A 16,794-nucleotide genomic window follows, 5' to 3' on the forward strand; every position below is an offset into this window, starting at 1 on the left:
CAAAAGAAGCAAATGGAGACATGAGAAATGATTAAGATCTGGAATGCACTGCCTGAGAGTGCGGTGGAGGCAACTTCAATCGAGGCTTTCAAGAGGGAATTGGATTATTGTGTGAAAGGGAAAGTGAACGGGGTGATGGGTAGTGCCATAACTTGCTTATTCAGAGCGCCAACGCAGACACTATGGGCCGAATGGTCTCCCTGTGTGCAGTAACCATTCTGTGAAATCCAGTTGCTCTCTTCCACAGTGCCTCATGCTGTAGCATCACCTCCTCCATCTGTTGACTGATCTGAAACCTTACTTGCACCACACTGTCAGAATTGAGCTTCAGTCCTCAGCTGCAGGTTTACAAACTCCCCTGTCAACTCCCATAGGAGAGAAGTTTCAGTCCCCTCTTCCAAAGAATGGTACAGTACAGGAACTGGCCCTTCGGCCCACCAAGCCTGTGCCGACACATGACGCCTTTCTAAATGAAGGATCTTTTGCCTGTACGTGGTCCGTATCCCTCTGTTCCCGGCCTGTGGATGCCTCTTAAACGCCCCTTCATTTACCTTTTTGTCTTTCCTTCCTTTTTCCTCCCAGGATGATAGACGCAAGTCGATATCTTACACTGTCTTGAATACGCCTCGAAGACTGGGCAGCACCCTGATGAGGGGCATCAATAAAAGGGCAACTCCCAAGAAAACCCCAAAGAAATCGTCCAAGAAATCTCCCAAATCAAATTCTAAAAAGGTAATAATCTGATTTAAAATGCAGGGGTGCGAGTATCGGGAGGAAAGCTTGCCGTTTTTGAATACTTGTTGGGTTCCGAGTGTTTCTTGCTTATCTCTAGTTTGCTGGAAGTATTGAAAATTAACCATTGGTGTGGGGCTGGAGTCCGATATGGGCCCAGAATGGGTAAGGACTACAGATTTCTCCTCTTAATGGACACGAGTGAACCAGCTGGGTGTTTCACAACAATCCAGTCACCTTGTGGTCACTTTAATTGCAGCCCAGAAATCACCAGATTTATTCAATGCGAGTGAGTGGGCGATTACATGGCAAATGTACAAACACTTGGATGAATGTGAAGTTATCCACTGCAGACAGAGAAACAAAATGGCAGAGTATTTAACTGGTGAGAGATTGGGAAATGTTGATGTACAAAGGAGCTGGGTGTCCTCGTACACCAGTCACTGAAAGCAAACAGTTAGGAAGGCAAATGGTACATTGGTCTTCATTGCAAAAGGACTTGAGTACAGAAGCAAGGATGTCTCACTGCAGCCTGAACGGGGCCTTAGTGAGACCACAGCTGGAGTATTGTGTGCAGTTTTTCTTTCCCTTTTCTAAGAAAGGAAATAATTTCCATAGAGGGAGTACAGCGATGGTTCACCAGGCAGATTCCTGGGATGGCTAGATTACCAAACAAGGTGAGACTGGATCGACTGGGCCTGTATTCACTGGAATTTAGAAGAATGAAAGGGGATCGAATTGAAATGTATAAAATTCTGACAGTGCTGGACAGACTGGATACAGGGATGGTCTTCATTCTCATATCACCATGGTGCCCTGAACCTGCATCCTTGTCCTACTAGGCCTTGCTGCAGGCAGCTGGCCCAGTGGGTGTCTGTAGGCCATTTCACCATGGGCTCCCTCGCAATGAAACAGTGGGTGGGGGCGTGAGACCAGTGAGCTCATGTACAGCCTCCCCTGCCACTGTGTGCCACCCAGCCTGCTGGACAGCGCTGTTGCCTGTAACACCATCCCCCAGGAGCTGGTAATAGTGGCCGTTGCGGATCGAGACATGAAGCAGGGTGTTCTCTGTGGTGTTTGGTGTCGGCTCGATGGGCTGAATGGCCTCCTTCTGCACTGTAAGGATTCTATGACTCTTGGACCAATGTTTACTCCTTGGACAGAACTAAACTCAGGTGATCTGGGTGTTTCACGATGCTGTTTGCTCTGTCCTCTGGCTCATTGTTTACTTGTGATTTTTTTTTTCACTTCTATTTCAGGAAATTGGCACCCGCAAAATGCCCAGGAACGTGAAGATGTGAGTGTTGATTGGAGAGCGATTTGGCAAGATCCCTGAGCAGGAGACTAACCTGTGCAGGGTTGGATGTTTGTGAAGACCTGTTCTGCCTGAAGGAACTCGGGCAAACCGTTGGCTTACTCTTTTATTTTTTTAATGAAACAATTTGCCTTAAGAGTGATTAACGAGGTCAGACTGAATACCAGTCAGCGTAGAGTACGTTAGTATCCAGGAGGGTGAGTTATACCAGTCAGCGTAGAGTACATTAGTATCCAGGAGGGAGAGTTAATTAACTCCCTATTACACTCCTGCCTCCTAGTTTTAAATGCTCATACTGATTTACTCCAGTATTAGGATCGCGGCTGAAACTTTCTATCAAACTATATTTCTTACGTCCTTTTGCAAGCCTTGCCTGTTGTAAATTTTCCTGTTGGTGCTTTTGAAGCAGTTTCCTTCTTTGATAAGGCTGTACAGTGGCAGCATTTAGCACCTGTCGCCTGCAGGGACAGGTTCGTGCGCATAACTTTATAAAGAATACATGTTGGGGTCCAACTCCCTGAGCTGGGAGTGGGGACTGAGTTTATCCAGCCTTGGGTAGACCTTAAACTCCCCGGGGAGTTTATCCAGCCTCGGGTAGACCTTATCCCCCGGGGAGTTTATCCAGCCTCGGGTAGACCTTATCCCCCGGGGAGTTTATCCAGCCTTGGGTAGACCTTAAACTCCCCGGGGAGTTTATCCAGCCTCGGGTAGACCTTATCCCCCTGGGAGTTTATCCAGCCTCGGGTAGACCTTACCCCCCTGGGAGTTTATCCAGCCTCGGGTAGACCTTATCCCCCGGGGAATTTATCCAGTCTCGGGTAGACCTTATCTCCCCAGGGAGTTTATCCAGCCTTGGGTAGACCTTATCTCCCCGGGGAGTTTATCCAGCCTTGGGTAGACCTTATCTCCCCGGGGAGTTTATCCAGCCTTGGGTAGACCTTATCTCCCCAGGGAGTTTATCCAGCCTCGGGTAGACCTTATCTCCCCGGGGAGTTTATCCAGCCTTGGGTAGACCTTATCTCCCCGGGGAGTTTATCCAGCCTCGGGTAGACCTTATCCCCCCCCCACCCCCCCTAACCACCTAGAGCACTTCTTGATCCCATGTCCAAATTGGGAGAAGCCAAGACTCCTCGCACCCACGTCCTGCTCGATCCTCAGGACTGAAAGTTGGCACTGCCACTGTACAGCTTGATGGAGTATTCCTGCAGCTAGTTAGATTGTAGCTGTCGAGCATTGTTGCGTTGTGACTATACAGGAGAGGAGGCATAAGAATGGAGACCTGGTCTGCTAACCTGACCCAAAGGAATATTGCCGATCAGTTGGGTGGAGGTGGCATCAAAACCCGATCCTTTCGATCAGGTCCGATTTTGACAGTTGTATCATTTTGTTGCTTTCTCTGGGGCCTGTCACTACTTTCAGGTTCATTTGAAATCGCAGCGTGTTAGCGAAGAAATATTTTGGATAACTTTGTGCTGTATTTAGGCAAGTGTTGACCACAGTCAGATTTGCACAACCCTCCCCAGGCTCTGCCCCCCCACCCCCCAGAGACCTGGCTGACACATTAGCTGCTGACATTGTGCAGTGTGACTCCAAACCCCACCTTGTTCCCCTGTGTGTGAGTGTAACCAGCACCAGGCTGTGTCTCCGCCCTTGAGAGTGCACCTGATCGTGACTTCACTCACCTTTCACTACCTTGTCCCTCCCATCTCCAGGTGGAGAGTGGTGGGAGAGATTTGGCTTGGAATAGCCTCACCTATGAGACGTATCTCCGTGTGTGTCTCTAGTTAACCAGCTGGACTTTGAATGGATCCTCAACTCAAAACAGTGAGAAATTGCAGAATTGAGAATTCTGACTGGTGGTAAAGTTGGAGAGAGATAGAGGCAAAGTTTATAGTGATCAGATTCAGATTGCAGCTTCTTATTCCCCACTCCCCAACCTGAATATTGGAGTGAAAAACAGCAGTAAATGCTGCCTTCCGCCTGGTGAGCTGACTGTAAATCTTTTGGCTCTGTTACCCATAAGACTCACTTACCCAGTTGTCCACTTTATTCTTAAGCAACTTTGAATAAATGAAAGTATTCGTTGTTGATGTTCAGGCAGCTCCTGTATCCAGGATTCTGATGCTGGGAGTCTTAGTGCAGGTCATTCTCTTAGCATCGTCCACCTACCTGCCACTGCTCGAGGGCCCAACGCTCCCAGTGCCACTGTCTGTAGAACACTAAGTGAATCTTGGCAGTGTTATCAGACATGTCATTTTAGGTCTCAGCCCTTTGCAAGCTGCCTCCTGTATGCCGCAGTGCTAGGTTATGTATATGTAGACATTATTAATCAGTGATTGTGTGTTTATTATGATAAGCCTGTTTTAAGCTCTTGTAGGTATAATGAAGTTGAATATTGAACTTTTAAGGACACATGGCTAACTTCAGTCACCGCAGCCACAGGGCATCACAAGCTGGTAACAAAGTCCCAGCTGGCTAAGGGCACAAATTTATTTAATTTTTAGAATGCCTAATGCCAGTCTGGGAAACACATCCATTTTTTTCACTTAAACTGTTGAGGATCTGACTAGGCTGATCAGCACTGGTGAACACCAAGGTGTGTGTGTGTCGGGTGTGTGTGTGTGTGTCGGGGGGTGTGTGTGTGTGTGTGTCGGGGGGTGTGTGTGTGTGTGTGTCGGGGGGTGTGTGTGTGTGTGTCGGGGGGTGTGTGTGTGTGTGTCGGGGGGTGTGTGTGTGTGTGTCGGGGGGTGTGTGTGTGTGTGTCGGGGGGTGTGTGTGTGTGTGTCGGGGGGTGTGTGTGTGTGTGTCGGGGGGTGTGTGTGTGTGTGTCGGGGGGTGTGTGTGTGTGTGTCGGGGGGTGTGTGTGTGTGTGTCGGGGGGTGTGTGTGTGTGTGTCGGGGGGTGTGTGTGTGTGTGTCGGGGGGTGTGTGTGTGTGTGTCGGGGGGTGTGTGTGTGTGTGTCGGGGGGTGTGTGTGTGTGTGTCGGGGGGTGTGTGTGTGTGTGTCGGGGGGTGTGTGTGTGTGTGTCGGGGGGTGTGTGTGTGTGTGTCGGGGGGTGTGTGTGTGTGTGTCGGGGGGTGTGTGTGTGTGTGTGTCGGGGGGTGTGTGTGTGTGTGTGTCGGGGGGTGTGTGTGTGTGTGTGTCGGGGGGTGTGTGTGTGTGTGTGTCGGGGGGTGTGTGTGTGTGTGTGTCGGGGGGTGTGTGTGTGTGTGTGTCGGGGGGTGTGTGTGTGTGTGTGTCGGGGGGTGTGTGTGTGTCGGGGGGTGTGTGTGTGTGTGTCGGGGGGTGTGTGTGTGTGTGTCGGGGGGTGTCGGGGGGGGTGTGTCGGTGTGTCGGGGGGTGTGTGTGTGTGTCGGGGTGTGTGTGTGTGTGTCGGGGTGTGTGTGTGTGTGTCGGGGTGTGTGTCGGGGTGTGTGTGTGTGTGTCGGGGTGTGTGTGTGTGTGTCGGGGTGTGTGTGTGTGTGTCGGGGTGTGTGTGTGTGTGTGTCGGGGTGTGTGTGTGTGTGTGTCGGTGGGTGTGTGTGTGTGTGTCGGTGGGTGTGTGTGTGTCGGTGGGTGTGTGTGTGTCGGTGGGTGTGTGTGTGTGTGTCGGTGGGTGTGTGTGTGTGTGTCGGTGGGTGTGTGTGTGTGTGTCGGTGGGTGTGTGTGTGTGTGTCGGTGGGTGTGTGTGTGTGTGTCGGTGGGTGTGTGTGTGTGTGTCGGTGGGTGTGTGTGTGTGTGTCGGTGGGTGTGTGTGTGTGTGTCGGTGGGTGTGTGTGTGTGTGTCGGTGGGTGTGTGTGTGTGTGTCGGTGGGTGTGTGTGTGTGTGTCGGTGGGTGTGTGTGTGTGTGTCGGTGGGTGTGTGTGTGTGTGTCGGTGGGTGTGTGTGTGTGTGTCGGTGGGTGTGTGTGTGTGTGTCGGTGTGTGTGTGTGTGTCGGTGGGTGTGTGTGTGTGAGTCGGTGGGTGTGTGTGTGTGTGTCGGTGGGTGTGTGTGTGTGTGTCGGTGGGTGTGTGTGTGTGTGTCGGTGGGTGTGTGTGTGTGTGTCGGTGGGTGTGTGTGTGTGTGTCGGTGGGTGTGTGTGTGTGTGTCGGTGGGTGTGTGTGTGTGTGTCGGTGGGTGTGTGTGTGTGTGTCGGTGGGTGTGTGTGTGTGTGTCGGTGGGTGTGTGTGTGTGTGTCGGTGGGTGTGTGTGTGTGTGTCGGTGGGTGTGTGTGTGTGTGTCGGTGGGTGTGTGTGTGTGTGTCGGTGGGTGTGTGTGTGTGTGTCGGTGGGTGTGTGTGTGTGTGTCGGTGGGTGTGTGTGTGTGTGTCGGTGGGTGTGTGTGTGTGTGTCGGTGGGTGTGTGTGTGTGTGTCGGTGGGTGTGTGTGTGTGTGTCGGTGGGTGTGTGTGTGTGTGTCGGGGGGTGTGTGTGTGTGTGTCGGGGGGTGTGTGTGTGTGTGTCGGGGTGTGTGTGTGTGTGTGTGTCGGGGGGGGAGGGGTGTGTGTCGGGGGGGGTGTGTGTGTCGGGGGGGGAGGGGTGTGTGTATGTGTCGGGCGGTGTGTGTGTGTGTGTGTCAGGGGGAGGGGTGTGTGTGTGTCGGGGGGAGGGGTGTGTCGGGGGGGGGTGTGTGTCGGGGGGGGGTGTGTGTGTGTCAGGGGGGTGAGGGTGTGCGCGTGCGTGTGTGTCGGGGGGTGCGTGTGTCCGTCTGCCTATCCGACTGTGTGATTGCTTTGCAGAGAAGTTGGAATGAAACTCAAAGCTGCAGTTAGCGGCAGGTGTTTGTGGCTCAGTGTGTTCCCCAAGTGTGTGCGTGTATTTAGTGTCTCCACTCCAGGCCTCAAAATATTTTCCAACTGGATCTGCCTTTGTATCAGGTTGAATGGGAGTGAGTGCCAGTGACTCCCAGAATCCCAATGACCTCCCGCCCCCCCCAATGTGGGGCCCGTGGTCACCATGGAGGCGCACTTTTTAAAAATAAGTTTCTGAAGCGTGTCATGCTGCTGGCTGACCACCATTCAGGCCAATCTGCCACAAACGCCGTCCAGGTCCCGTGTGAAAGCAAGGTGACCCTGCAGGCGCTGTGGGTGAAGGAGGCAGTGCAAGCCGAGACATGGAAGAATTTGGCACAAAGCATGCACCTACCTTCCCCCCCCTCCTCCCAGTCAGCCTGACCCAGGGATACCTCCTCCCCGTTTATATTTTGTTTCCAGTGCCCTCTTCATATCAACACCAGCCAGCATAAGCAGGAACTATCGAGCACTTGTACTGATAGAGAATCTGTCAGGTTCCAGTGACCCCACTGTGTGTTTAGGTTGTGTGAGATGCGGTCGGTGGTCACTGGAGCAGGTTCCTGGTGGTCCCATCATCTGTCTGCAGACAGTGGGACATTGACTGGGTTTGCAGTGATTTTTATCACTATGTCACTGTCTGAAATGATGTACTATTCGCTCTCTCTCTAAAGCAGGCTTTTAAAACTATTAATTTTTTTATACAAGGTGTTTAGACTCTCTCTCTCTCTCTACAGTGCAGTCCTACCGAATGCACAGTGTAATCCTAAATGTTGTCTCCACTTAATAAACTAAATGTATCTGTTGCATACTTGCTGCTTGTAGTTTTTGAAGGGATTGTGACGCTGTAGCACAGCAGATTTACTCTGAGGCAGACTGGGTGGAGTTAACTCCTTTAAACAGGCTAACGGAGCTGGAATCTCCCCAATACTCTGCTGTCTCTGGGGCCTGGGAGCAGACTAGCTGAGAAAGGGAGAGAATAGGTCATGTCCCACACAGCACCTTCCCAAATAAAATCAAAATGCTGGAAATACTCAGCAGGTCTGGCAGCGTCTATGGAGAGGGAAACCGAGTTAACGTTTCATTAGAGCTGGGAAAGTTAGAAATGTAGTAGGTGTAAGGGGTGGGCGGGGCAAAGACAAAAGGCAGGTCTGTGATAGAGTGGGAGACGAGAGATTGAATGGCAGTCCCAGGGTCAAAGGGAATGGTGATGGGGCAAGAATTGAAACAAAAGATGGCTTGTAGATAGAACAGAGATGTTCGAAAAGTGGTCTCCCAATCTGCATTTGGACTCCTCAGTGGAGAGGGGACAACATTGAGAGCAGCAAATATAGTATGGGCATCTCGGCTCCAGGACATCACTGTAGCAATCCCTCAGGATTGTGTCCTGGGCCTAACCATCTGCTGCTTCATCGATGGCCTTCCCTCCATCGTAAGGTCAGACGTGGGGATGTTCACAATGTTCAGCACCATTCGCCACTCCTCAGATACTGAAGCAGCCCCGTGTACAAATGCAGCGAGATCTGGACAATATCCAGGCCTGGGCTGACAAGTGGCAGCTAACATTCACGCCACACAAGTGCCAGGCAGTGACCATCACCAACAAGAGAGAATCTAATCATCTCACCCTGACAATCAATGGCATTCCCATCACTGAATCCCCCACTATCAACATCCTGGGGGTTACCATTGGCCAAAAACTGAACTGGACTAGCCATATAAGTACTGTGGCTACCAGAGCCGGTCAGAAGGCTAGGAATCTTGCAGCGAGTAATTCATCTCCAGACTTCCCAGAGCTTGTCCACCTTCTGCAAGGCACAAGTCAGGAGCGTGATGGAATACTCTCCACTTGCCTGGATGGGTGCAGCTCCAACAACACTCAAGAAGCTCAACACCATCCAGGACAAAGCAGCTTACTTGGTTGGCACCCTATCTACAAACATTCACTCCCTCTGCTCCCACTGAATAGTGGCAGCCGTGTGTACCATCTACAAGATGCACGGCAGCAACTCACCAAGGCTCCTTAGACGGCACCTTCCAAGACCACGACCTCTACCATCAAGGACAAGACCTGGGAACACCACCACATGGAGGTTTCCCTCCAAGTCACTGAACATCCAGAGTTGGAAATATATCGCCATTCACTGTTGCTGGTTTAAAATCTGGGAACTCCCTCCCCAACAGCACTGTGGGTGTATTTATACCACATGAACTGCAGCTCACCCATCTCAAGGGCAGCTCATGGTTAGCACTGCTGCCTCACAGCGCCAGGGATGTGTCTGCGTGGGTTTCCTCCGGGTGCTCTGGTTTCCTCCCATAGTCTGAAAGAGGTGCTGGCTAGGGTGCATTGACCCGAACAGGCGCTGGAGTGTGGCGACTGGGGGAATTTCACAGTAACTTCATTGCAGTGTTAATGTAAGCCTTACATGTGACTAATAATAAATAAAAACAATTAGGGATGGACAATAACTGCTGGTCTAGCCAGTGGCAGCCGCATCCCGTAAAATCATGTGGTTTTTTCCAAGTGTGCTATGCTGAAAGAAGGACGAGTGGATCACTGCTTCACCTGGAAGGAATGTTTTGGGTCCTGGATGGCGAGGAGGGAGGAATTAAAAAGGCAGGTGTTGCTCCTGGTTTTGTGTGGAAAAGCAACTTCACATTTGTGTTGATTAAACCAGGGTATCATGGGGAGGAGGGGTGGGGGGGGAGATGGTCCCCTTGGGAATGCTGGCAGGGAAGATGCTTTTGGTGGTAACAAATTGGGGGTGGCAGAAAATAATTGGAAAAGGGCTTCTGTGGAAGACTGCATCATCATCAAAACCGATACGATGGAGGAAGAGGAAGAATGAATCGATACAGAGTGTGTGGAAATGGAAACGAGGTAATTGTGGGAGTTGGTGGCTTATCTCCAGAAATGAGCAGAGAGATGAGGAAGGGAGGAGTCTGGAATGGACGACATGAAACTTCAGAGGAAAATGGAACTTGATGAAATTTTCCAATTCAGGACAAGAGGAAAACCAGGCATCAGGACGGTTATCACTGCCCCAGAAAAGAAGCAGGGAGAAGGGGCCTGTTTTTGGAATAGTGTCAAATCCACCTGAGGGGGCAGGTAAAAATTCTGTTTAATGCCTCGTCTGAAAGACTGACCCTCTGACAGTGCAGCACTCCCTCAGTACTGACCCTCTGACAGTGCGGCACTCCCTCAGTACTGACCCTCTGACAGTGCAGCACCCCCTCAGTACTGACCCTCTGACAGTGCAGCACCCCCTCAGTACTGACTGACAGTGCGGCACTCCCTCAGTACTGACTGACAGTGCGGCACTCCCTCAGTACTGACTGACAGTGCGGCACTCCCTCAGTACTGACTGACAGTGCGGCACTCCCTCAGTACTGACTGACAGTGCGGCACTCCCTCAGTACTGACTGACAGTGCGGCACTCCCTCAGTACTGACTGACAGTGCGGCACTCCCTCAGTACTGACTGACAGTGCGGCACTCCCTCAGTACTGACTGACAGTGCGGCACTCCCTCAGTACTGACTGACAGTGCGGCACTCCCTCAGTACTGACTGACAGTGCAGCACTCCCTCAGTACTGACTGACAGTGCGGCACTCCCTCAGTACTGACCCTCTGACAGTGCGGCACTCCCTCAGTACTGACCCTCTGACAGTGCAGCACCCCCTCAGTACTGACCCTCTGACAGTGCAGCACCCCCTCAGTACTGACTGACAGTGCGGCACTCCCTCAGTACTGACTGACAGTGTGGCACTCCCTCAGTACTGACTGACAGTGCGGCACTCCCTCAGTACTGACCCTCTGACAGTGCAGCACCCCCTCAGTACTGACCCTCTGACAGTGCGGCACTCCCTCAGTACTGTCTGACAGTGCAGCACTCCCTCAGTGTTGACCCTCTGACAGTGCAGCACTCCCTCAGTACTGACTGACAGTGCGGCACTTCCTCAGTGATGACCCTCTGCACTGCAGTGGAATATCAACCTAAATGATGTGTTTGAGTCACTGGAGTGGGCCTTGTCTCAACTTTCTGCCTTCGGAGCGAGAGTGCTCCGCACTGAGACATGGCTGACAAACAGAGGCAGCTCGTGTCCGTTAGCTGGGTGAGCTCGTTCCTGCAGTGCTGAGGATTGTGCTCCAATATCAGAAACGGAAATATTAAACTGTTTTCACTGCTATTGCACTCGCACCCTCTCCCCTCACACCCTTCCTGCACTCTCCACATAAGCATCAAATATTCCAAAACTCTGATACATCATCCTTCCGTGCTGTATTACCCTGAGATCCCTGAAGAGACCTCACAACACCAGGTTAAAGTCCAACAAGTTTATTTGATAGCACAAGCTTTTAGTGTTGCTGCTCCTTCAGGTGAGTGAAGATTATCTTGTAAATTGAGTCTGTGTCTATATATGCCCTGTTTGTGAACACAACTCTTCACTCACCTGAAGAAGGAGCAACATTCCGAAAGCTCGTGCTACCAAATAAACCTGTTGAACTTTAACCTGGTGTTGTGAGACTTCTTACTGAGTTTACCCCAGTCCACCACCAGCATCTCCACATCATCCCTGAAGTGGCCATTTGGCCCATCATATCTATGCTGGCCCTCTGAGAGAGGTGTAATTAACCTCACCTCTTTCCATCAATCTGTTGTCCTCAAGAATGAAATTTTGTGCTATATTTTTGTACCATAATTAAATAGCAGCTGTAAAGATCTCAGTACAGTAAATGAAACTTTAATAGTATCATCAATGTGCATTCTTATGAAACAGCAAATTCATAGTATGATTTATTGATTCAAAAACTTCAAAATTAGATGGTGTTTTTAATCTCAAAGTTACTTTGTTGGAAGTTTTTTTTTTAAGCGTACAAACTTAATAGTTCCAAACTTAATAGACTATCTTAATGTTGGAATGTTAAAACTTGAGTTTATTTATTAGTGTCACAAGTAGGTTTACATTAACACACCAATGAAGTTACTGTGAAAACACATGAGTCTGGTTTCCTTGTGCGAAGACTTTAATTTCTATAGCGCCTTTCACAACTATGTGATGTCCTGCATCATTTAACAGCTATTGAAAAACATCTGAAATGTAGCCACAGTTGTTGTTTGGGAAACACAGCTATCTGTGCCCATAGCGAGGATCCACAAACTGATATGATGGTGCATTTGTGGCATTAGTTAAGGGATAAACATCGGCCAGGACACCTGATGGAGAACTCCTTTGCTTTTCCAATAGCAGGTGTGGGAGATCGGAGGTGAAAGCTGGTACCTGTGACAGTGCAGCATGTCCTCAACACTGCACTGGGGGCTTGGGGCTACATTATGGTGCTCAAGTCTCCAAAGTGGGACTCGAATCCACAATCTCCGAGATCCGAGGTAGGAATGTGTCACCGAACAGCCAAGGCTGATGCCTCAAAATGAGAAGAATACTAAAATGAAACAAAAGATGTCCAGGTAGACTGTAAACTAGTTCTGTTTAATTTTCATGGACAGTACAGCGGTGTAGCAGACACTACGGGGTTGTCAGTTCTTAGGACATCTTTCTGTCACAGTTCATTGCAGTGGTGCAGAATGCAGCCTTTAGGAGGTTAGCATGTTGCAGGATTGTCTCCTATAACTTCACAGCATCGAATTTTGTTTGCAGATATATCTCCCACTTCTACTTGCATTGCTGCTGCAAAATATAAAACAAAACCTCATTGAAAGCACACACAGGATATTCAGCCCATCTTGCTTATCGGAGGGAACTATCCAATTAATCCCATTCCCCCTAGAATCACAAAATTCCCTCCACTTCAGAAGGAGGCCATTCGGCCCATCGAGCCTGTACTGACAACAATCCTACTCAGGCCCCAACCCCACATATTTACTCTGCTAATCCTTCTAACCTATTCATCCTGGGACATTAAGGGGCAATATAGCAGAGCCAATCCACCTAACCTGCACATCTTTGGAGTGGGAGGAAACTGGAGCACCCGGAGGAAACCCCCACAGATTCAGGGAGAACACGCAAACCACACAGACAGTGACCCAAGCCGGGAATCGAACACAGGTCCCTGGAGCTGTGAGGCAGCAGTGCTAACCACAGTGCCACCATGCTGCTGCCGCGCACGCGCACACACACCCCCCCCCTTTTACCCTGGAGCCCGACACACCGCTCTCTGTTCCCCATTTGCAATTCATGATTAAGTCGGTTTGCACTGCCCTTGACGAGAGATGGTTCACTGTTGTCTCAGATATTCATTCTGACTTTGATCTGAACTGCTTCACTGCTGTGACAGGTTGAATCCTGGTGAGAGGGATGCCAGTGTGGAGCAGCAGGAAACCTGGGCACAGATTTGGGATTCAGCAGCATAGTGGAAGAGTAAATGTTTAGTCACAGTGCGGAGAGATTTAGTTCATCTCTAGACAAGCACAGTACGAGGCAGTGGCATAGTGGTAACGTCACTGGGCTAGTAATCCAGAGGTCTAGGCGAATGGTCTGGGGACATGGGTTCAAATCCCACCACATCATTCAATTCATTTTTTTAAAATCTGAAATTGAAATCTAGTCCCAGAAATGGTGACCATGAAAATGTGGATACTGGAATCCTGAAATAAAAACAGAAAGTGCCGGAAATACTCAGCATATCTGACTGTCCATCACGCAAACCAGCCTCCCATCCATTGACTCTGTCTACACTTCCCGCTGCCTCGGAAAAGCAGCCAGCATAATCACGGACCCCACGCACCCCGGACATTCTCTCTTCCACCTTCTTCTGTCAGGAAAAAGATATAAAAGTCTGAGGTCACGTACCAACCGACTCAAGAACAGCTTCTTCCCTGCTGCTGTCAGACTTTTGAATGGACCTACCTTGCATTAAGTTGGTCTTTCTCTACACCCTAGCTGTAACTACAACATTATATTCTGCGCTTTCTCCTTTCCTTCTCCCCTCTGTACTCTATGAATGGTATTCTTTGTATAGTGTACAAGAGACAATACTTTTCACTGTATCAGTACATTTGACAAGTCAACATCTGAGTTAGAGAGTTCAATGAAAATTAAAATTCTTACCCGTTTCATCTTACCGGCCCAGTCTGCGAGAGTGAGACCTTCTTTCTCACTGTAATTTAATGACGAGGAGAGAGAGGAGTTTAAGCCATGAGGTTTTTATTCTGTTGTTACCAGTTGCAGTACAGCACTGTTACGGTCACCTCTCCCTCCCTCAGATTGACCCATTAGTCAGGACAGCAGGAACTGAGGTGGGGAAAATAAAACTTACACAACTAGGAATGTGGACATCAGCTCTGGCACATTCAAACCAGATGTCCATCGTTGCATCTGGCTTTGATACTTCAGTTGAACATGTCCATCCCCTTCAGAGCTGCACCGTCAGAGGGTCAGTACTGAGGGAGTGCCACACTGTCAGGGGATCAGTACTGAGGGAGTACCACACTGTCAGGGGGTCAGTACTGAGGGAGTGCCACACTGTCAGGGGGTCAGTACTGAGGGAGTGCCACACTGTCAGGGGGTCAGTACTGAGGGAGTGCTGCACTGTCAGGGGGTCAGTACTGAGGGAGTGCGGCACTGTCAGAGGGTCAGTACTGAGGGAATGCTGCCCTGTCAGAGGGTCAGTACTGAGGGAGTGCTGCACTGTCTGGGGTCAGTACTGAGGGAGTGCCGCACTGTCAGAGGGTCAGTCCTGAGGGAGTGCCGCACTGTCAGAGGGTCAGTCCTGAGGGAGTGCCGCACTGTCAGAGGGTCAGTCCTGAGGGAGTGCCGCACTGTCAGAGGGTCAGTACTGAGGGAGTGCCGCACTGTCAGAGGGTCAGTCCTGAGGGAGTGCTGCACTGTCGAGGGTCAGTGCTGAGGGAGTGCTGCACTGTCAGAGGGTCAGTACTGAGGGAGTGCCGCACTGTCAGAGGGTCAGTCCTGAGGGAGTGCTGCACTGTCGAGGGTCAGTGCTGAGGGAGTGCTGCACTGTCAGAGGGTCAGTACTGAGGGAGTGCCGCACTGTCAGAGGGTCAGTCCTGAGGGGGTGCCGCACTGTCAGAGGGTCAGTCCTGAGGGAGCGCCGCACTGTCAGAGGGTCAGTACTGAGGGAGTGCCACACTGTCAGAGGGTCAGTACTGAGGGAGTGCTGCACTGTCAGAGGGTCAGTCCTGAGGGAGTGCTGCACTGTCGAGGGTCAGTGCTGAGGGAGTGCCGTACTGTCGATGTTAAATTCTCTCTCAGTGTATCCAAACAGACGCCGGAGTGTGGCGACTAGGGGATTTTCACAGTAACTTAATTGCAGTGTTAATGTAAGACTACTTGTGACACTAATAAATAAAATTTAACTTTAAAACGAATGATGCCACATTTCCCTAAGTTAGATCAGTAAGTATTGTTCATTGGTTTAAAAGCAGTTCAGGATACACTGAGGTGCTTGGAAGATGCTGTCGAGACGCAGGTTCTTTGGTTGACGACTCAGTAACTTTACTGCCCTCACTGTGAAACTGCTCTTGATTGTGCAGCAATGCTGCCACCTGCTGTTCACTTACCTAAAATGATGTTTTTCTCTGAGCTCCCAGCGGGATTCATCACAGCACACGTGAAGTTAGTCTTAAAATCTTCTGGTATGACCTTGGCGAATTTCAGATGCTTCTTGATTAGCATTTTCCCATTATCAGTCAGGAACCTATTGAGAATGGATGAAACGGGACATGGTGATTTCCATTGGAAATACTGGCTGACCAAGTGGTTCCTGTCCTTCAAGATCAATGATGTGGAGATGCCGGCGTTGGACTGGGGTAAACACAGTAAGAAGTCACCTGGTGTTGTGAGACTTCTTACTGTCTTCAAGATCAATTGCAGAGAATGCCTTACTGATCCCTGAGGGGGATGTTTACCTCAATTCTCACTTCTGTTATCATAGAAATCATAGAAACCCTACAGTGCAGAAGGAGGCCATTCGGCCCATCGAGTCTGCACCGACCACAATCCCACCCAGGCCCTACCCCACATATTTACCCGCTAATCCCTCTAACCTATGCATCCCAGGACTCTAAGGGGCAATTTTTAACCTGGCCAATCAACCTAACCCGCACATCTTTGGACTGTGGGAGGAAACCGGAGCACCCGGAGGAAACCCACGCAAACACGAGGAGAATGTGCAAACTCCACACAGACAGTGACCCGAGCCGGGAATCGAACCCGGGTCCCTGGAGCTGTGAAGCAGCAGTGCTAACCACTGTGCTACCGTGCCGCCCGACTCTCACAACTGAAATAAATAACCATGGTCACGAGCTTCATGTACAGTTCTCTCTCAAGGCCTCACCTCTTTCCCTCTAACATCTTCCGTATCCACAATCCTCATTTCTCTCGGCTCCTCCAATACTGGCCCCTCAATTTTAAGCACTCCACTATTGCGGGCTGTACCGTCAGCTGCCAAGGCCTTAAGGTGGATAGTGATGTAGTTCATTCTGAGACCAGGGTCCTGAATCTCAACAGGGGGAACTATGATGGTATGGAGGCATGAATTGGCCATGATGGACTGGGAAACTACTGAAAGGGAAGACAGTGGGGAACTCCAGAAGTTGTTTATTATGTTTGGCTCAGGAGTGGGAAGGGAATTGTGGTCAAACCATGGCTTACAAGAGAAATTAGAGATCGTATCAGATTCAAGTAAGAAGCGTACAAATTGGCGAGAAAAAGCAGTAGGCCTGAGGATCTGGGAGCAGTTTAAAATTCAGCAAAGGAGGACCCCCGGATTGATTAAGAAGGGAAAAATAGAGTATGAAAGTCAGCTAGCCGAGAACATAAAAACTGACTGTAAAGGTTTGTAAAGAGAAAAAGATTGACAAAAGCGAATGTAGACCCCTTCAGTCAGAGACGGGAGAATTCATAACGGGGAATAAAGAAATGGCCGAGGAATTAAATTTATACTTTATTCATGTCTTCCTTTGTGAAGACTGAAGCAATGTACCAGAAATGCTGAGAGAAACAGGTTTTAGTGAGGAGCTGA

At 50.1% G+C, this 16,794-nt stretch overlaps 2 protein-coding genes across 15 annotated transcripts in view; one reads left to right on the forward strand and one right to left on the reverse strand.

The window, feature by feature from the left end:
* The window catches only part of LOC144499936 (nuclear mitotic apparatus protein 1-like), a 105,592-nt gene extending 102,901 nt beyond the window's left edge, over positions 1-2,691 (forward strand). For all 8 annotated transcript variants that reach the window (XM_078222641.1, XM_078222642.1, XM_078222643.1 and 5 more), the window contains 2 exons: positions 583-732; positions 1,992-2,691. In XM_078222641.1, coding sequence (XP_078078767.1) covers positions 583-732; positions 1,992-2,033 — 192 coding nt within the window. In that variant the 3' untranslated portion in view covers positions 2,034-2,691. The remainder of the gene's footprint in view (positions 1-582; positions 733-1,991) is intronic.
* An 8,835-nt stretch (positions 2,692-11,526) lies between these two features.
* The window catches only part of LOC144499965 (interleukin-1 receptor type 2-like), a 1,647,203-nt gene continuing 1,641,935 nt past the window's right edge, over positions 11,527-16,794 (reverse strand). For 4 of the 7 annotated variants that reach the window (XM_078222708.1, XM_078222704.1, XM_078222701.1 and 1 more), the window contains 3 exons: positions 15,332-15,468; positions 13,863-13,911; positions 11,527-12,482 (listed from right to left, as the gene is read on the reverse strand). In XM_078222708.1, the coding sequence (XP_078078834.1) occupies positions 13,868-13,911; positions 15,332-15,468 (181 nt within the window). In that variant the 3' untranslated portion in view covers positions 11,527-12,482; positions 13,863-13,867. The remainder of the gene's footprint in view (positions 12,483-13,862; positions 13,912-15,331; positions 15,469-16,794) is intronic. The other 3 variants (XM_078222706.1, XM_078222702.1, XM_078222705.1) reach the window with 1 other exon arrangement.

This window comes from Mustelus asterias, chromosome 10 (genome assembly GCF_964213995.1).
Source record: "Mustelus asterias chromosome 10, sMusAst1.hap1.1, whole genome shotgun sequence".
In the NCBI taxonomy this organism is placed as follows: Eukaryota; Metazoa; Chordata; class Chondrichthyes; order Carcharhiniformes; family Triakidae; genus Mustelus; species Mustelus asterias.